Here is a 22,020-nt window from a genome sequence, read left to right on the forward strand (position 1 = left end):
GCACGAAGGGGTCAATAGGGAAAAAGGGAGACATGTAATACTTTCAATGATAAGGATAAATAAATACAAAAGATATTTTTTTTTAAAAAGAAGAGTCATGGAAACTGATGAGCAGCAGGAAAGCTGGAATTAAAGAGAAGGTGGTGTTATGATAGGAAAAGAGTGAAACGTATTTCAAAGAAGAAGGAAGTAATGAAATGTGTCAAATGCTGTGGAGAGGCTGAGATGATGCAGATTGATTTGTCTGTTTTTCTGAGGATGCAAATACAATACATGGACTAGAGGTGCTATTAGTTTTATGTAGAAAGTGACAAAACCCACCGGCAGGCAATGTAATACTAAATCTTTAGTTTCCTAATGCAGAAGCCCATCATATCAGAATCTCTGTCTCAGTGGGAGTTAGAGGGTGATGTAGGAGAAACCAGTCAGAAACATGGACCACAAAAAGCCTTACATGCTTTTAAACAAACTTTCTTGAATGAGGTGGCACTAAATATGCGTGGAGAACTAACTATGATAGAACAAATAAATGCCAGCAAGTCTAAAAACTTGAGAAATTCCTCTCAGCTCACTAATTTGCAGGTGGGATTTTAGCTGGCTATTTTCTAAGGCTAGAGAGAACTCAAGAAAAAACCAGAATTCAGAAAGGAGTACAAGAGCCCACGGCACCTTGTTAGTGGCGGTTTCTAGTCATATGAGCATCGTGGTTTCTTCCTTTCCCAAATTCATGGTGAATTGCCAACAAAGCACTACAGCTCAGAAGTGACACCTTGTATTAACCTAACAAGGCATAATGGGTTGTACAAGAATGTGTTGGATATTTATAGCCTGCTCAAAATTCCAGCCGACACCGTCTCTCAGGTCAAAACACAAAGGCCCCTCCATCCGAATGGCATCTCATGTAACCCGTAACCGATAATGTAGACAAGCACAGTGCATTGTGTTCACAGATGCTCCTGAGGTTGGCAGATAATCTAGAATTTATAAAGAAATTGGACTCTGCCTCCCTGTTTGATATAGATGCTTTTTGAGCTATTTTTTTCCTCTGCTCCCTCTTGGTCTTCGTTATATCCCTTGTTAACCCTAAGTCCTAAAGTTGGTAAGAAGTGAAGCAAATTCAACCGTTCCAGTGATTCTCAGCTAGGGGAGATTTTTCCCCTCATACAGGCAGTTTGGCAATTTGGACATTTTTGTGTGTCATTATTAGGGGAGGAGGTGCTACTGAATTCTGTTGAGTAGAAGCCAGAGATGCTGCTAAACATCTTATAATGCACGGGGCAGTCCCCTACAAAAAGACGTATCCAGCCCTAAATGTCAATAGTGAGGAACATAAAAAATCTGGAGTCATTCTGATGAGCCTCAGGACATGACTAGGTCCCACAGGCAGATGTCAGTCATAGTTGAGGAAAGGCAGGGAAAGAGAAAGAGGAGCAGGAAGAGAAAATAATGAAGGAAATAGAGGCATCTGGATATGGGAAGGCAGAATAAGCAGAGAACCAGGAGCAATGGAACCAGCCACAATTTGTTTTGTAGACACTCAGTTTCTCCATTTTCCCAGCATAAGACTCATGAAATACTAATGTGGTTGGCACACAAAAGTGTGCTTTCCAGAATGTTATGAGCTAATAATTTGATATTTTAATGAATATCATAGGATTTTATAGTAGGTTCAAAAAGGGATCTATCTAGTTTTTATTTTTTTCTCTAAGAATGAATTTACTTAAAACTAACACTAGAATGGTTGGAATATGTAAAAGTAGATGTAACATTTTTGAAAAGAATTTGTATCCTTTGAAGATGTCTCTTACTTCCATAGGGAAAAAATCTTGGTCAGTTGGTCAGATCTGAGTCCACATCCAGTTGCTCGTCCTCTGACCTCCTTTTTATGTTTTCCTGCACACCTACCCGAGCTTCCTCTGTGGGATAGGTTTGTGTTGTATTTCAGCAGAACTCTGTCTAGTCCTAGGCAAACAGTAACGGCCCACAAATATTTCATTTATTTATCTTGTCCTTATTCATCTCTTTCTGTTCTTTGAAATCTCTTGCCCTTTAATTTGTTTTCTGGATTTTAGAAGAGTCTTTCAATGGATGGGTTGAAATAAGTTTAAGGGAGTCATTCTGGGAATTAGTTTATCTTGAAGGATAGGAGTAAAGGATTTTGTAGAATGTTCCTTTGGGCTAGATCAAAGCTGTCAGAAATGGATTGTAGAAGGAATTAAAATAAGACTTGCCTGAGGCCAGGTCTGTTTGCTTTTGCTGGTACAATGAAGGCTATACTGCTGCTAATACACACACATACACACACACACACATGAGTTGTTAATGGAGGACTTTCTCACACACAAAAAGGGCTCTTGAAAATATTAGAATCACTCTCATTCCCATCTCCTACTACACCATAACTATTTATTCATCTTTCAACACTGGTTTAGGAAATGGGCATCCCATTTCTGTATTCTGCTGCAAGAGTTGTGGGTGGTAAAGAGTTTTGAAAGACCATAATAATTATAAGTATATTAATGAGCATTTCAGTACATAAACACGTATTTCTAACCACCCCTGATGGATCCATTCACCAAGGATAAAGAGACATTGCTATATAACTTGGTGATGAAACTATAGGGGACAATGACTAAATAGATGGGTTGAGCACAGGAGATGCCAAGGCAGGCAGAAGGAAAATTTGGATAGGCAAACAGGAGAGAAATTTGAAAGTAAAGTAATTATTAACTGGACATTATTAAACAAAAGCAGGGATTCCCAATGCAAAGGGACTGCTGATTTGCTTCTGCTTATGTCTTCCCTGCATTTTATGAAAGAAAATGAATTTCATTCACAGTGAAGGTATAGTTAAATGCTGGGTGAATATTGCTTAATTGGATAATCTACTAGAGTGTGTAGAGGGACTGCTGTGCCTTCATTAAATTATGCGTGTATCAGCTATGAGTAATTGAATCTAAATTAAGGGCAAGTTTGGCATATGCATGCCAAATAGTGGTTTAGATAATTTCCTTACCAATTACATATAATTCATGCCAGTTGACTTAAATATATATGTAAAAGAAATAGGTTTGCTTTGTGCATATGACTCTATTTTTAATATGAGAAAGTATTTTCTGTTAGCATTTTCAAAAGAGAAAATTTACATATCAGGATTTTTGAAATGGGCAGTACTTCTTAATATTATTTGTCTATAGAGCATGAAGTTTAAGAGGATTAATACATTTAAAGTAGAAAGGAGCATGGTATGTCCAAGGTTACCTCATTCTGCCTACGTTATAAGGCAATGACAGTTACATCCATCTAAATCACACCATTTATGTGAAGAAAAATAACAACCCAAAAAATGAGCAAGTCAATTACCTTATCTCTCTGATGAATCATTGATTTGATTATGCAATGTGAGAGGACTGAAGAAACTGGAACCCCTAAATTAGCCCCCAAAGCTATTGATGTGATAGGGGCACAGCTCAGGTAATGATGTGAATACCTCCTGAAATGTAGCTACCTTCACACAATCACACTTCTTAAGTGTCTGCAGGCAGGTGCATATTTTTAAGCTTGTTTATTTTTTTATGGTTCTATCAGAAATTATGTCTGTACATTCACAAAGCAAACATACTTCCAACCATTCTTGTTTAGTGACATAGACTTTGCCATGTTCACTCAAGCTGGTCCATGAAATCAAGGTCTGCCCTGGGACCAAAGTTTGACCTCTTGTAAAGGGCTGTTTTGTTTTTTCTCACGCCCCCTTTCCTGTTCAAGGCTGATTCATGGTTCATACTACACTGCTGGCTACTCTTCTGTTGCCCCTGTGAATCAGGACATATTATTGCAAGGGCCACACAGGAAGAATAGTAGGGTAGATGGTAGGATGGTTATATAGGGGCTAGATTATGCACCTTATTAATGACACAGTGAATATGGATTTAGAATAAGCATAAGAATATGGATTAAAATCAACCCACTAAATTAGACTGTAGCCTAATATTTCTAAATGAACTCTAGCAGTGGCCAACTAACTCTACAACCAAGTGAGATGATTTTGTGAATTCTAGTAATTTTTCTCATACATATTCTGCTGGGGGACATTCCCCAAATATGAGAGTATTCAGTAGATCAAATAACAGAAAAGGACTGATAAGTCTAAATTTTATTTAATATAGAACCATCAAGGAATACAGAGGAACAATGTTTATGGAAAAATTCTCTGAATAAAAAAAGGGAGTATACTGTCAGTATACTGCAGATTTGAAAAAAGGAAAGAATGAGTACCAGTCCCTAAAATGTTATTCACTGAGTAATTGACAGCTTGTTGAAATTACATTTTAATGCCAGACAATGAGAATGAGTCAGGGCAGAAGCTGTAGGTGGAGGTCTTAAAGTAGAAGGAGTAAAAAGGAAAAGCAAGAATCAGCAGCCTCTGCTCTACTTGACATCATGACAACTGGCCTCTGTATAAGTGGAGTGTATGATTTAGGATTGTACCACTTGGCACATCTTAGCTATACATCAGTGTCAGGACTATTTGAAAACTTCTGCCCCCACCATAGGTTGTGAGCCCCAAACTTCAGACTTGAAAGGAAAGGACTTTCTTAAATGTGAGTTGAGCCTGCCATGAGCTTCCCGATGAAGTCTTCTGCTATTTCCATTACCAGACTCCAATTCTTTGGGCAGCTGACTCAAAAACCCTTTCCTCAATATCGGTGACTTTTGACAATAGTTAGGAAATAAATTAAAATCACAATGGCCATCCCTTTGGAAAAGAAGTTGCAATCTGATAAATTAGACATACAGCAACTCCAAAAATTGGAGCAAGAAAGGAACTCGGAGGACCCAGATGGCCCACAGTGCATTAGACACCCTCTGAAGAGTTGGCCAATGCTTTGTTATCGTTCATGATCTTATGAATCACATGCCTTGCACTATATTAGCTTTAATAACTACACATTGAAGAGATTGTTCATAATTATGTTATAGGAATAAAATAATGGATAGTTGTGTGACAACTGACAACCCAAATCAGCAAATGAAAAATGGGGAATTCTATTGAATGGGGCAAGGTCAGTAAAATAAACTGTTCTGAAAATTAATGCTGTTGGTGATGCAAGATATTCAACCTTGAAGACAATACCCTGTATTTAAGACAATTGTGTAGTTGTTAATTCTGTGAAAAGAGGCATTGAATTTCTGATTAAGACAAGTCCTACAAACACCAAATCAATAATGGCATGATTTCAGCCTTTGTTTGATGTCACTCTTTTCTGTGTCCACTTAGATGAATCTGTCCTGTTTCTTTTCTTTGAAATCCAAAAACTGATAACAAATGCATTTATGGATAAAGCAGTGTAGTGTTGATATAGCACCAACTGAAAGATCTGGTCTGAAATGTGGCTGATGAGCTCCCCTTGTGTTTAAAGGTCAAAATTGCTTTAGGTAAAATAATGTCATCCCAGCTGCCCCAGTATCTGCATGTTGATATGTACTAGCCAATAGGTTAAGAATTTATTTTTTTAAATTGAATTTATTGGGGTGATATTGGTTAATAAAAATTATATAGGTTTCAGGTGTACAATTCTACAATACATCATCTGTGTATGGTATTGTGTGTTACCACCCCAGGTCAAGTCTCCTTCCATCACCATTTATCCCCCTTCTACCCTCCTCTACCTCCCCCCACTCCTTTTCTCTCTGGTAGTCACCATACTGTTGTCTGTGTCTATGATTTTTTTCTTCTTTGCTTAATTGCTTCACTTATTTCACACAACCTCCCTCCAATCTGACAACTGTGAGTCTGTTTTTTGTATCTATGAGTCTGTTTCTATTTTGTTTGTTATTTTGTTCATTAGATTCCACATATAAGTGAAATTATATGGTATTTGTCCTTCTTTGACTGGCTTATTCACTTAGCATAATACTCTCCAGGTAATGAGTTAAGCATTTCACATGCCATTTCATTTACTCCTCAAAAGAACTCTTTTCAGTAGATACTACGGTAGCCATTTCACAAATGAAACATCCAAGGCACAGAATAGGTAAGAAACTTGCCAAAAATCTTAGTTAGTAGGTGATGGAGCCAGGGATGTCATGTGCTCACAGTTAGTGCTCTTGACCATCAGAGTTCCATGCCTCTGGGCTTGCTACTTAACTGAGGCTAGATCATCTACAGTCTATGACATTGTTTTTTCTTCCCATTTATCCATCTGTCTTTTCTATGATACTTTAATACTACTTCAAGGACAAGAACATTTTTGTCATCTCAATTCTTAGTCTTCTGATTTCATCCTACAAAATTTTAAGTTTTCCAAAGTAGAACTTTCTTACTAAAGTAACTTTTCACTCAGTTTTTCAACTCAGATGAAATACAACAATCCCAGCACCCACCAGATTTCCCTTCTCTTCTCCCTCAGATCTCTTAGATGAAGTCCCAGCATCTGGGTGTGCTTAGTGGCCAGACTTTTTTGTGTCTTAGAGTGTGTTGGTATATTGTGTGAGTGTGTTTTCTATTTTGTCAGTCTGCTACATCAAAGCATCATTTTAACACTGATTTCAGGAAAATCTCCAACTTTAGGGTCCTAATGCAGGTGAGAACCTTCCATCTGCATATATGTGTGTGGCTACACAAGTTCTAATGGAAGTTTTTGTTGAGGAAAAAAAAAGAAAATCTTGTTGAGGTTTCACTGTTTTTCTGTATCTTTTTATAACACTTAAAATTTTAAAATCACTAATTTAATTGCATTGCATTATGAATATTCCCTATTTTGGGTGGATAGTACATTTTTCCTTTGGAATTCAAATGACTTTCAACATAGGACCTCATTATGTTAGTAATTATCTCGTTAAGAGTTTTTTGTTTGTTTGTTTTTAACAAGGTTGAAAAAGGGCAGGAGAAGATGCAAACCTAGTTCAGGGAAGCCATTTCAGAGAAGTTAGGGCTGTACTTGTGCTTCTATAGCAGTGATGGCGAACCTATGACACGCGTGTCAGAGGTGACATGCGAACTCATTTTTTTGGTTGAGTTTTCTTTGTTAAATGGCATTTAAATATATAAAATAAATATCAAAAATATTAGTCTTTTTTTTACTATGGTTGCAAATATCAAAAAATTTCTATATGTGACACGGCACCAGAGTTAAGTTAGGGTTTTTCAAAATGCTGACAAGCTGAGCTCAAAAGGTTCGCCATCACTGTTCTATAGCCATTTTCTAAGATTGCTATTTAATCTTCAGGTGATGGGGAAAGTGTCCAAATATTTTTCAATAATTTTTTTCCATAAAAATTCTGTGCCTTAAATTGATGAAGTATTGTTTAACTTCAATTATTAAGGTAATCCAACTCTCCATATAAATAGGCTTTCCTCTTGTCTGTTTTTGGTTTTTTAAATAAACATCAGAAGAACTTACAGTGCCTTACTTAAAAGGCTGAAACACATTTGGGAGGGACCATGGATAGGAATAAGCAACAAGTTCATTGCATCCTTCTGTTTAGGAATTAGCCTGAATCTAACACACTACCAAGAGAATAGCTCCAAAGCTCAGAGGGCCTCCATCATTTGATGCTGTAATCACCAGTAATTTTGTAATAATTCCTATTCTTGTGTGTCTGAATATTGTTAAGGCTTTTTACTGATTAAAATCTTCTTATTTTATTGAATTGTCTCTGACCTAAATGTTTGATTATTTAAATTAATAGCTTTTTAACCTTTGGAGGGTTTAGTAATCTATAGAAAATAGTGGTTCCTCTACTCAGTAAAATGCACATATACATACACACCCCGAATTTAGCATAAAATCATGAGGGAGTTCAAGGATTGTTGGACCTATTTAAGGGTCTATTGGAACCTATTTGAAGTGATTTGAAGAGCTCTGTGGCAACCAGTGTGTTTTCACAGAGCAAGCTTATGAAATTCTCTTTAAACCAAATTCCTTTAAGGAAATTGATTGATATCAAATGCTTCATGGATTAAGGTGAGACTAAATAAATGACAAGAAAATAAGCAAAATAAACAAGGAAAAGTCAGGCACTTGCATAAAATTCTCCAGACACAGATGCTCTCACATAAAGAGGTATATAATGATATCAGTATTACTCCGTGGGTAAGCAAATTATGTGGCTGAGACAATATATCAATCTGCATTTTATTACATTAGACTAAATAATATCCAACATTTTCTAATTTGAATATTCTAGCAGAATATTTCTAATTTGAATATTCTTTAGAAATGATAAATCAAGTATTTCTGTATTCTTTCAGAGTGGATTTTAACCTAGGGAAATTAGGATATTTTTTCATGGTGGTCTTGGTAGCACATTCCACATCAAAATTCAGACACTATCCTTGGTGTTCAAGTTCTTTTATTCTTAGAGAAGACAGCCATATTTGTTTAAGATGTTTATTCACTTTCATAGTTGCCTCTAAATTTTTCAAGTACCTTACAAATTTCTTGATTTATGATCCTATTTCTCACCAAGCTGAGACATGTTGGTAACATTAAGAACCTTAAGTTTCTGAAAAACAAGATAACACATATGTCAAAATATAATTTTCAAAATGTTGAACATTATTCTCATATAAATAGTTATTGAGCACATGTCAAGATTTTATTTAGCTTAATCAATAGGGTGACAAAGCCAGTCCAAAAAAGAGGAACATGTATTTATCTCTGTATCCATAGCCATATCAATTCTACTCATATAAATATAAATTTTGGTACCAGTCCTCAGTGAGACCAAATTTCTTCTGTCAATTATTTAATATGAATCCATTCATATTAAAAACTCCATATACCCCAGCTTTTTAACAATAAAATGTATCCCTTTTGTTCTGGTAACGTTAGGTCTATTGTTCTAAGCCTTCAGCATACAGACTCACCTTGTAAAAGACTGATGGGTTCTACCTCCAGAGATTCTCTTTGTAAGGAAAATTTTATATCTATGTGGAGAACACAGATATAAATGACAGCCAGTTTCTCAGCATCACAAAGGAAAGAAATTCCTTAAAGGAAGTAAATGTCCCACATTCTATCATTTATGAATGCTGAATGGAATAATTGAAAACCTCTTAGAAATTTTATGTGGGAATTGTTTTAAAAAGTTCTACGTGAAATGATTTATTTCAAAGCAGAGACCTTGCTTCTAATAAATATATACTAGAGGCCTTCCTTCCCCCGGCTGCCGGCACCAGCTTCCCTCCTGCACCCAGGACCCAGGCTTCCATTCAGCCACTGGCAGGCACCCAGGACCCAGGCTTCCCTCGTAGCACCGGCTTTTTCCGGAAGGTCATCTGGAAGGTCATCCAGAAGGATGTCTGATCTAATTAGCAGTTATGCTTTTAATATATACTAGTGGTCTGGTGCACAAAATTTGTGCATGGTGGGGGGGTGTCCCTCAGCCTGGCCTGCACCCTCTCCAATCTGGGACCCCGCAGGGATCCGGCCTAAACTGGGAGTTGGACATCCCTCTCACAATCCATGACCACTGGCTCCTAACCGCTCACCTGCCTGCCTGCCTGCTCGCCCCCAACTGCCCCCACTGCTGACCTGCTCACCCCCGACTGCCTCCCCCACCCCCAGCCTGATCACCCCCCCAACTGCCCTCCCCTCCTGGCCTGATCGCCCCTAACCGCCTCTGCCTTGGCACCGCCACCATGACTTTGTCCTGAAGGGTGTCCGGAAGGTCTCCTAATCTAATTAGCATATTACCCTCTTATTAGTATAGTATAGATGATTTGGTCTTGCACTAGCATTTTGTTTAGGGAAGGTTGCTCGCTCTGCTCTTAGACATAGGTGATATGGCAGAATGTAGAGTGAGGAAAGGCCCTCAGGTCGTTCAAACGGAGCCATAGGATGTGTGTGTCTCTTTCCAGGACCAAGAAACCTCCTTCCCCAGGGCACTCTCAGCTCAGAGACTCTCCCCACGGTGGTGCTTTCTAGATGGTGAGTGTTCCTGTATTTCATGGAGGGGTGGGGGTTGGGGAAGCTGCAGGGCAAGGCATCCATTGATGGATTGGCCTCCAGTTTTCCAAAAGATTATTCAGAAACCCTTCATGTGGTTCCTCAATGATGTGGACTTGCTGATGTTGTAACACCTCTCTGAAGTCATTTTCCTCAAAGCCAGCTGGTTAACTCTGGCTGAACTTCTCAGCATCAGATTGCTCAAGCTGGCATTTCCCTTCATCGCTCTCACCCCCCACTCTCACCCCCGCTTCCTGAAAAGAGTTGAGTGCCTCTCTTACACTGAGGCCAGTAGATAGGTTCAGTAACCATGGGATAGGTACCAGCACGTATGTCTCTTGCATATTTTGGAGCTTTTATATCATTTTCACCAAATCATCACTTCAGTGTGATGCATAAGATTTTATCAAAGCGTAGAAAATTTCAGTTGTGTTCATACCTGCCCTGCTGAACATGACATTGAATGCATAATAGGTCAGTTATTTCTGATTGGTCAATGAGTCCATTTTCCACTGCAAGCATCTCTCAATCCCTCGATGCTTCTTAATTCTATTTTTCTATTCAGTTACCTATATTGAAGTCCATTCCTGCTTATATGCTTCCCAGTGTATCTACCACCCAGTGTCTCTCTAGTTTATGTGGTTTTCATCACAGACCCCTCTTTGTTTATCTGTGAATGCATCCGAGAGGATATAACTGTGGATAGGAGTATGACAGGATGTGAGATGTCTGATCAGTATCATGAAGATGAGCACTTGTATCTATCTGAAATCTAAGCCATTATAAATCATGACCTACCTTTCCATTGATGGCTTGTCAACTGCCTCTGAAGGTAAATCATGCTGCTCTTCCTCCAGCTCTTTTATTCCTGATGATGAGAAACACAATCATTTTTTCCCTGAATCTGCAGAGGAACGACTTATATTTAATAAAATTATGGAAATGTATATGAATTGTTCTACAGATAGTCTGTTCTATATACAGTCTTTCCTAAAATTACAATCAATGTTTAAATGAACATTGTTTCTAATAAAACTATTTATAGTGTGAAACTAATATGGGGATTAAGACCATTATCCACAATTGGTTAAACAGAACAGAGTAGAGAAAGTACTTCTCAGGCGGGTTCTCCTCTCCTGTTGCTTTTAGAGGGCAGGGGCCGTGACAGTTTTGTTTCTTAGCTCATTTGGAGGAAAGCTTTTCCTTAAGTATTTATGGTTTTCAAATGATTGTTTGCATTTTGAGTTTTCCCCTCTAGTACTATGCAGAAAATCTATTTATAATATTTGGACTCTGGTAGACAGATTTAAGGAAGGAGAAACATAATTCTTAAATGTTAAGAGTAATCAGAATAATTTTTGAAAATTTTGTAAGACTTTTTTCCTCAAGCCACAGCTGCAGCCCAGTCCCTTTTAGAAATGCTTAAATTATGTGTATATAATTTAATTTATATATATGTAATAATTTATATATATATATTAGTATTAGTATTAATATTAGTATTATTGTTATTGCTGTTTTGATCTTCAGAGATAGCTTAGGGACTCAGTTTTAAGGTGAAATGCTGGATGTGGTTTTTGGCTCTGCTTCTTCAAGATCTTTTTCAAAATGAGAACCACTTTCTTGGGAAGTCTGGCTACTGAGAGTTTTGTGGGGTTTTTTCTAGGCTTTATTTACTTAATAAACACACATGGAGTCCCAGCTCTGTTTAAGGGCCTCATATATGGACACATAAAGAATAAATGACAGACCTTTAAAGAGGCAGATACCTTAGTCTCATCGTTATCTGTGAAGATAGTTCCTATAAGAAGTGTAAACAAAACGTTAGTGTGCATAGAAATGGAAGCAATGAATTCTGTCCATGGTTAGGGATGACAGGACTAAGGGAGGGCTCACAGAGGAGGTACCATCTCACTTGCTCCTTAAAAGGCAAGTAAGATTTTGACAGGCAGGTGTAATGGGGAAGGCAGGGCCTTCTAACAGCAGAGGCGAGGAAGTCCTGCGTTTTTCCTAATAGACTTAGGGACCGGTCACCAGTCCCTAAACTGGAATGGAAGGTTTCTGATTGATGTGGTAGAACAGAAGGTTAGAAATTTAGTGCCAGATCACAGGACACTCTGAATGCCATATCCTTTTTTCTTTTTTTCTAGCAACTTCTGCTGATCGCTTTTATCGAATAGACAGATCTCAGGTACGTTTTCTTGAGCCTGCTTGTGAAAGTGAAAAATTCCCTAGTAAATATGCTTTATTGGTATCTAATCTGATAAACTTTTCTAACAAAAACGTGGAAACACACATTTTGGAATTATAATCTTCGCCCTAAGCCCTGAGCTGCTGTCTTGTGTTTTGTGATCTGTGGACTGGAGATGATATGGCTTGACTTTTTAAATGAGTACAGAAAATAGCTAGACTTGTATCATCGCCAGCCTGCACTTCAGATCCTTACCTACACTGCTACTTATAAATACTGCTTCCTAGTCAAAACAGATGCCTTTGAAAAGTTGACACCTCAAATTTAAGACCTCAGGTATACTGGTATATCTAGGCTACTTAGTTTCAACTCCTCACCTCTCAGAGTTCCGTAATCAGAAAATAAAATGTTTATGCCTAATGACAACATGTTCCCACTGTCCAAATTCTCCTGCAAAAAGAAAGGACAGTGTGGAATCCAGTCAAAACACCTAGTTAACGGTGCCATTTATCCTTGACCAGATCCTGGGGGGAGGAAGTCCACTCATGCTGGACCAAGTTCATTGCGGATGTCACTTCTTTGGTAGTATTTGGGCATCTCTGGTTATACCTAACAAGATCCTGATCAACTAGGAACCCAAACCAAGAGGGATTCACCTCTCTCCCTCCCCAGCCTCTTGCTATGATGTTGCTTCAGGGCGGGATGTCCACTGGTCAGGCCTTTGAACATTGACTGTGGTCATTTGATTAGTCACAGAATTTCATTATTCCTCAAGTCCAAGAAGCTTTCTTCTGGTTACCCTTCAGATGATGGATTCGAGCATCCTGTCAGTCCTCTGACAGACTTCTTTTTCTTCCTTAGGAACATTTGCACTTTGTGATGGAGATTTCTCAAGATGAGGTTTTTATTCTGGACCCAGACATGGCCTTGTCACAGCAGGCAGGGACACCGCCAGGAATGCCTGACCTGGTGGTGGAGCAAGCCTCAGGGTGAGTAGGCGGCTCCGTGACATTGTGATGGTGAGACTGGCTACAGGGTGCCAACAGTGTCTTGTTTGGCTTTGGCATTGACATTTCTAATGATGTCAAACTATTTTAAAATACGATAGTCCCCTTCTTATCCATGGGGGATATGATGCAAGAATCCTGCTCCCCCAGTGGGTGCCTGAAACTGTGTTTAGTATCAAACCCTATATACTAGTCTTTTTCCTATACATACCTATGATAAAGTTTGATTTATAAATTAGGCATAATAAGAGATTAGCAATAGTACCTAGTAATAAAATAGAACACTTATAATGATATACTGTGATAAACGTTATGTGAATAGTCTCCTACCCTCCCCCCGACCCTCCACCAGTAACTGAGATTTCATCAGACTACTCAGAATGGCATGACATTTAAAACCTAAGAATTATTTGTCTCTGGTAACTAAAATCACAGAAAGTGAGACCACAGATAACTTGGGGCTACTCTACTGGTTTTCTTGTTGTGTTTCATCAGTGTTGTATAGCTGGATTCACTATAAGTCTGACTTATGAATGGTTGTGTGGAAGGACACTTTCCCACCCAGGTTTGCCTGAGCCTTCTTTACCCACCACATCCACACTTCCTACCAAACTAGAAAGCACTAGCACTTGCATTTGTGCATCTATAGCTGTAAGGCCTGTATTAGCCAAATAAAAATTGACACAGGTGATTTGACAATTATTTTTCTCCTCTTCCACCTCCTCCCTCTTCTTTGCTATATCCAGGCATCCTGAGGCATTGAGATTGTATAACAATAACTGTCACATGCCAAGCACTTATTATGAGCCACGTACTGTGCTAAATGCCTTTCTTATATCCCTGCCACCACTTCATAGTGACTTAATAAACTTAAGTCACCTGTACTTGTTTCCTCATCTGTATCATGAAAACAATGACACCTACTCATAGAATTGTTCTAAGATTAAAGTAATTGATACATGTGGAACATTTAGAATAGTTCCTGCACTTGATAGATACTCATTAAGCATTATTTTATTCAAATCATTGTCATCATTTCACAATGACCCTGTAATTTGCTACTATTATGTCCTAAGTCCATAAATAAGAAAATTGATGACTAGAGGGTTCTGTAACTTTCCAAGTATTGCACAGAAAATAAATGGAAAAATTGAGATGTAGTCACAGGTTTTCTGATGTCAGAACCCATGAATTTAACCACGACATTGAACCACCAAAATGATATTGATATTTCTAGGTTATGTCAACAATTTGAAAATATTTATTTAGAGTTTTTTTTTATGTGCCATATACTAGTGTAAGCACTTGGGAACAAGAATGCCAAAATTAAAATAGACAAAAATCTTTGCCCTTTGTGAAGTCTAGTGAACTTGAGTGGTTTACTGGTTAAAATAAGGATTTCCTTGGAAAACGCACACACACACACACACACACACACACACACACACACACTCACTCAGATAGCATATAAAAGCGTACCCACATACCTATACAGTACGAACAGATACTCATTTAAGTTACCCTGGTGCCTGTTTACCCCTCTTCACTTGCTGCTATTTCTAAGTATCTCCAATTCTGCAAGGCCAGCTCATGCCTGTGATGTGGACCGAGTGTGTGGGCATCAAGAGAAGACAGAAGTTGTAGGATGGAACAGATATATAGCTGTGCTTAGGAAGCCAGAGTTAGTGATACCAAAGCTATCCTGATGTGAAGGTAAAGCTGACAGGCACAAAGGGTGGTAACCCTGGGAGTTCCAGAAGGTGATGGAGAGGGCCCTTTTTGTGGTCCATGGACTATAAATCAAGCCCATTAGTTGTGGGGAAAACAAGTGAAGTGCTGAGTCCTACCCCAGGTGCAGTAGGTACTAGAGTCTAGCTGTCCTCCCACCTTACCAGAACTGGGGATACACATGACTCACATCCCTTTGGTCTAATCCATCCTTGATCTCTTAAGAGTGAATCCATTCTGCCAAGCTCACCCTAGTCTTCGACCTGTTGGTCATTCTCTCCATGTCAAATCATGGCCAAAAGAAATGGCCTGTCTTGGTTAGAACTCTATTAACTCTAGCTCGTAAATAACACAGCCTGAACATCCGCAAGTACTTGAATCAGTCCCTTTCTTTTTCTCATCAGGGGCCCCCACTGGACATAAACCAGGAACAGTGGAGCAGGGGAAGAGGATGGGCTTTGTTATTTTCTTATCCGTACTTCAGTATCAGGCTTCTTTACTTCTTTTATGTTACATTTTAAATGACTTATCTTGAAATTCAGTTTTCTCACCTATAAGGAGGTCAGAATCATACAAATGGTTCATGACGGTTGAGAAAATTAAATGAAACAATAAACGTGAAGTGCCTAGTAAATGCCCAATAGAGATGGATTTCCCTTTTCACATTTAGAGACAAGAATCATCTTGAGAAAGTGTAGGTAAGTCCTGTGGCTGACTTTGCTTACCTGTTGGTGCCCTTCTCCCTCCCAGGATGTCAGACTGGTGGAATCCTTCGCTACGGAGACGCATGCTGAGCGACAGCGGTCTGGGAATGATAGCTCCGCGTTTCGAGGACTCCGATATGAAAGATCTCAGCCACTCCCATGCGCTACAGTAAGAGTTCTCTCTCTGTTCTTTACCTGTGTGCCACTGTGACTCCTGGGAGAGGATTGGGTGGGATCCTCACCAATGAGAAGTCTACTCTTTTCAGGGGTGTTCTTTCTGTCTCACGACTGTGTCACCTGTGATTTGACATTTTATTCACTTTAAAAAAGTAACATTGTGCCTAAAACATGGTAGATACGCAACAAACCTGGATGCCCTTTGCCTGGTATCTCGCACTCAGTTTTGTACGTTGAGAGCTTGGCTAGCTCCTAATGCCAGAGGAGGTTATTTATTTGTTTATCTTTATTATTGCAAGTATTGAAGATATCCCCTTTCCCCCACATTGAACCTCTCCTCCCCACTTCGCCCCCTCCCAGGCCTTTACCAAACTATTGTCTGTGTCCATGGGTTATGCATATATGCATGTAAGTTGTTTGATTAATGTCTTCCTGTTCCCCTACCCCCCACTCTTCCAAGAACCTTCCGTCTATTGCATGCTTCCATGTCTCTGAATTTATTTTGTTCATCAGTTTATTTTGTTCATGAGATTCCACATATAAGTGAGATCATGTGATATTTGTCTTTCTCTGACTGGCTTTTTTCGCTTATCATAATACTCTCCAGGTCCCTCCATGTTATCTCATAGGGTAAGAGATCCTTATTTTTTACAGCTGCATAGTATTCCATGGTGTAAATGTCCCATAGATTTTTTATCCACTCATCTACTGATGGGCACTTGGGCTGTTTCCAGATCTTAGCTATTGTAAATTACATTGCTATGAACATAAGGATGCATATTTCCTTTCTGATTGGTGTTTCAGGCTTCTTTTTTTAAAATATATTTTATTGATTTTTTACAGAGAGGAAGGGAGAGGGATAGAGAGTTAGAAACATCGATCAGCTGCCTCCTGCACACCCCCTACTGGGGATGTGCCCACAACCAAGGTACATGCCCTAGACCGGAATCGAACCTGGGACCTTTCAGTCCGCAGTCTGATGCTCTATCCACTGAGCCAAACCGGTTAGGGCTGTTTCAGGCTTCTTAGGATATATTCCTAGAAGTGGAATCACTGGGTCAAATGGCAGTTCCATGTTTAATTTTTTATCCCCAAACTTCCCACGGAGCTTCACTTTTCATTCCTCTTGCTCATGAGCCACACTGAGACTTTCATGTGGATCTATAAATACTTTCAACCCCAACAGTGTTTGACGTTTCAGGCTTCTTAGGGTATATTCCTAGAAGTGGAATCACTGGGTCAAATTGCAGTTCCATGTTTAATTTTTTATCCCCAAACTCCCCATGGAGCTTCACTTTTCATTCCTCTTGCCCATGAGCCACACTGAGTCTTTCATCTGGATCTATAAATACTTTCAACCCCAACAGTGTTTGACTAGACATCCCTGTGTTGGCCACATCATGAACACATGCATGAGAGTGAGCATGAATAGTTCGGAAGGGACATATAGTTTTCCTTTGTATGAACATTTCGATGTGTTGCCACTCTGTTTCATTTGTGTTCGGTCCTGAGCCTGTGTGTGTGCTCTGAGTAATGCCACCAAGAGATTTTTGTTGGCCAAAGGGGAGTACTGCTCGTGTTGTAGCTTCAGCATTGGTTCATAGATCAGTCATGGGTGTGCTTTCTTCTGAAGTCTGATCACGGTGAGAAGTAGCGTGAACGTTGGCGTTTGCGGTGGTGTTGGTACATTTGTGTCCAGTGAGTCCTCCCTTCAGTTATTCCTTCTTGCAAGAGCAGGTGCTGGGTACAGTCTGTGGTCATGACACACTCACTCACACCCAGTATTTGACTTCAGTTTTAGAGGTTATGCAAGTTTATTGCAATTAATCAAATGAGGCTGTTTTCTAGACCGACCCAAAGTCCTAATCCAATAGGGACAATGGCCCTGTAACGATGCAGTCTTACTATTTTCATGAAATAACAAGATTACTGAGGTCCTTAGAAGCCTAGGGTTAACTGAAGAGGCAATTCAGGCATTATTTCCATAGGAAGAGAGGAAGTAATTTCTGTATGACAAAGGGGAGGAAAATGAGAAATCTGAAGCTAATTATTTCATTGGGAAAAGCTGTACTTAGACACTCTAAGGGCAAAAGGTGACTTCATTTTAATTGCTTTTCTATACTATTTCTTGTTTCTTGTTCTGTTGTGTGAAGAGTGGAAAGGAAAAAGTGAATTACTATGGATTTTCCTTTTTAATTAAAGCACATTGTTAGTTTCTGATAGCATATTGATTGCTTACAATTCAGGGTGTTTTTCCATTTATTTTTTTATACAGAATTGAGGCTTGTGAACCTGGATGAGTCAGCCATTCATTGATGGTTTAAAATAGCGGCCATCTAGCTGTTAGCAGATTTGTTTGGAAATTAGAGTTTTAGTTAGCTGCAGAATTAGAAATTAAGTCTAGACGTACCAGATGAGCATTTTAGTTGTTCTTATACACAGGCTATTTCAAAAAAGTTGAGTATGATCTCAATCCAGGTTCATATACCCTATTTTTTCTGTATATACTATATTAATGTATATATCATGCTACGTGAAGTTATTGTTTCTAAGATAACAAATACTATTCCCATGAATCACAAATAAGTGTACCACTTTATATAACATCCAAGTTCTTAAAACTCTATATGAAAATCAACTCACTTTTTATTTGGGTTATGTTATCTTTTCAGGGATTTCTCTTAATGGGCAGTCATCAGTTTTCCTGGCTATTTATACTTCCTCAGCTCTTAAATACACGAGAGCAGCTAACTCTGTTTAAAAACATTTTCTGCCAAGTCATTTGGAAAACAAAGTAAGCTATAAACCTTCACCCATAGCCTTTGAGTCTGTCCAGCTGAAACTCCAGACATTGTGGAACAGAGACAAGTAATTCCCACCGTCTGTTTGATTCCCTGGCTCACAGAATATGTGAACATGATAAAAATGGGGTTTTAAAATCACTTTTTATAAAAGTAAATACTATATATACCTTACCCTGATTTGTCTATTAATTCTTTTTTTAAATGTTTATTGGGTTTAATAATTTCTTAGGAAGAACATCCCTTTATTTCCATTAGAGATCATTTCTGAGATAAATAAGTATAATTGCAGTTATGGAATAATGCAACTACATATAAATATATAATGTCAATAACAAATATTGATACTTGCTTTGTACATAGTTAAATATTCTTTGATTCTTTCAAAGGTTTTATATTTTGCTATTGCTTAGCAGCTGAATAAACTGAGGCTCACAAGGATCAAAACATTGATCTTAGTCACCCACAGTGAGAACTGTGGCTTGAATGAGGTCAGCTTGACTTCTAATTCCATGCTTTTTCCACTGCACTACACTGTCTTCCCAAAGGGCCAGTGCAAAGGCCCGGTGCCCAGAGCCCCATGAACCAAGAAAGACCTACTTTGGTTTCTATTTTTCTTTTAGCATTTGCAAAGTGAAAAATTCTATAATATAGGGAAACTACATAAGTGCAATATGTATATATGACTACAGATTAAACCAAAAGTAAATATGGTTGAGAATTAATTTTAAAATAATTATTTTTGCGTTAAAAAAAGAGATTGTAACAAAAAGAATGATACACTTTTATTTAAAGACTGGGGGCCCGGTGCACAAAAATTTGTGCACTCGGGGGGCGGGGGGAGGGGGGGTCCCCCAGCCTGGCCTGTGCCCTCTCGCAGTCTGGGACCCCTCGGGAGATAACGACCTGCTGGCTTAGGCCTGCTCCCGGGTGGCAGAGGGCACGCCCAATCCCTAGGTGCAGCCCCTGGTCAGGCTCAGAGCAGGGCCAATTGGGGAGTTGGGGCGCTGCCCCGTCATGCACAGAGCAGGGTGGATTGGGAGGTTGCGATGCCACCCTCAGTCACGCTCAGGGTAGGGCTGATTGGGGGGTTGGGGCACCGCCCCCTGTCACACTCAAGGCAGGGTCGATGGGGAGGTTGCGGCGCCACCCCCTGTCACGCACAGAGCAGGGCCCATCAGGGGGTTGGGGAGCTCCCCCCTGTCACACACAGAGCAGGGCGGATCAGGGGGTTGGGGCGCCGCCCTCTATCACCCACAGAGCAGGGCCCATCAGGGGGTTGGGGCGCCGCCACTGTCACACTCAGTGCAGGGCCAATGGGGAGGTTATGGCTCTACCCCATCACACACAGAGGCCTCAATTTACCTTCCTATTAGGAATATTTAAGAATCAATATGTGAAAAGGTACAGCAGGCATCTATAGCTTTCAGCCATAGAGTCCCAGATAATGTGGATATAGGAAAAGTTGAATTTTAACATCCTACTCACAATGTTAAATAACGCCCTGTATAAACAAATCAGAAGGGAAATTTTTAATTCTTGGAACCAAAAATACTATTTATCAGAATTAGCAGGAAACCATTAAAGTGGAAGTCACAGAATGATTTGTGGCTCTAAATTAATTTATCAAGAGAAAAATGATTGCATACAAAGAAAGCATTCAACTAGATTAACCAAGAAAAAGAATCCCAGAGTAGAGAACAGAGAAACAAGAGAAAAATAATAAAAATAAAGACAGAAATCGATGACAAGGGGAATAAAACAAACAAAACAGGGATTAATCAAGAATAAAATTTAAAAATGATTCATTAAAAAGATAAATAAGAGAGACATTATGAAAAACTCATTGAAAAAATAACTATGGGAAACAGAAAGAATTGTAACTGCAGTGCTTTCCCTGGTCCATTCTTCTTCCATGGCAGCCAGTCTGCATCTGTGTGGGGAAACCCTTTCCCCTCCAAACTCAAACCAACCCACCCACCTTGCGGTTTTCTCATCGTTTTAAACTCTAGTTTTTTAGGTTCATCAACCTTCCTCCTGCTTCAGGGAGAGTAAAACAGAACAAACAAACTGAATGAATTAGATCTCGATTATTGGGACTGGTTGCATATGTATTAATGATTTCATATAGAAACATCATAATGTTTTAGAAAAAAGCATCTATGACTATATATAATAGAGACCACTTATACATAGATCCTCAAGGAGAGACTGCTATTCCAATGAAGAATATACAACACATATAGAGATATCCAAAACACCTAATAATGCTTTAAACTGAAAAATTATCCTTTTTAGTGTAGTCTACAATTCTGAACCACCATATCAAGAAGATAGTTCTGAAATTCACCACCCCCCCTTCCAAACCCCAGAAGTTCTGGACTGAGCACAGGAGCAATAGCTTCATTTCCCTCCTGTCTTCTGCTATTTCCTTTCCCCAGTTTCTTCCTGGGACAGTCGGTGGTGGCCTGACTGTAATACAAAACGATAATTGCTCATATTGTCAGAGCTCCAGGTTCTCGACAGGAAGACAGACCATGGAGCACTGATTTGGGTTGTGGAAATACCCTTCACACATCACAATCAGATAAGTGGGAGGAAATTAATCTTCTTAGTGGGGTGCAGGTTTTGCTGGACTCTGTCTTGGAGATGCAATCAGTGCTGTCAGGATAGAGACCGACCCTTGCGTCTGTTTCACTAAGATAGTTGGGTCTCATCTCTCCATACCTTTGACTGCTTTAAATCCTGTCCTCCCCGGCTAATCGCTCAGGCTGAGAAAGTCACATTTTAGCTGATGTGTATCTTTCTTTCTCCTTCTTTTTCTCCCTGCCTTTCCTCAAGGTGTTACCCTTTCCATTTAGCCAAGCACATAATAATACTCTGTCCCTTTATGTGTGCAAAATATTTAATAGGAGTTTTTTTTCCTGTTCTTTTTATAATTGCTCCTCAAACAGTTATGGATATTGGGGCTCTAAACCTTTTTTTTATATATATGGATTTTCATTTCCAAGGTTAGAGGCAGAGCCAGGAAAGAATTCTCTATGCACCAGATCTTATATTGATCCACATTAGGGGAAAAAGAAACTTGTTAGGGTAAATGAATAATCAGTTGCTCAAATAGTAAACATTCATTTTATTTTAAATGACGTCAAGAAATTCTGCCCTTCCATTTCTATGAGTTCTACATTTTGCCAGTGATTATGACGTGAGGAAATATGATTGCCCTTAAGTGGCTCTCTTCTCATTTGTAAAACAAGGCGGCCTTACCTACTCACACTTGAGGAATAGTGTGAGCATGAGGGAAGCTGACTGGATCCTTCTTTAAAGCGTGTGAGTTCCTTGGATGGACAAACTGTGGATTGCTCATTCTGCACCCAAAGCACTTTGCACCACACGCTTTGTACAGGCATTCACGAGGGCAGGCTTGTTGGGTGAAGGGGTGAATATTGGACGTTAGAG

The 22,020-nt window shown here is 39.2% G+C and overlaps 1 protein-coding gene across 1 annotated transcript in view; it reads left to right on the top strand.

Annotated features, from left to right (window-relative positions):
• DGKI (diacylglycerol kinase, iota) overlaps nt 1-22,020 on the top strand; it is a 325,776-nt gene that overhangs the window by 253,416 nt on the left and 50,340 nt on the right. Inside the window, exons 27-30 of the mRNA XM_014530144.1 lie at nt 9,866-9,935; nt 12,104-12,144; nt 13,006-13,133; nt 15,630-15,752. Coding sequence (XP_014385630.1) covers nt 9,866-9,935; nt 12,104-12,144; nt 13,006-13,133; nt 15,630-15,752 — 362 coding nt within the window. The remainder of the gene's footprint in view (nt 1-9,865; nt 9,936-12,103; nt 12,145-13,005; nt 13,134-15,629; nt 15,753-22,020) is intronic.

The sequence above is a fragment of the Myotis brandtii genome, unplaced genomic scaffold, assembly GCF_000412655.1.
Source record: "Myotis brandtii unplaced genomic scaffold, ASM41265v1 scaffold724, whole genome shotgun sequence".
Lineage (NCBI taxonomy): Eukaryota > Metazoa > Chordata > Mammalia > Chiroptera > Vespertilionidae > Myotis > Myotis brandtii.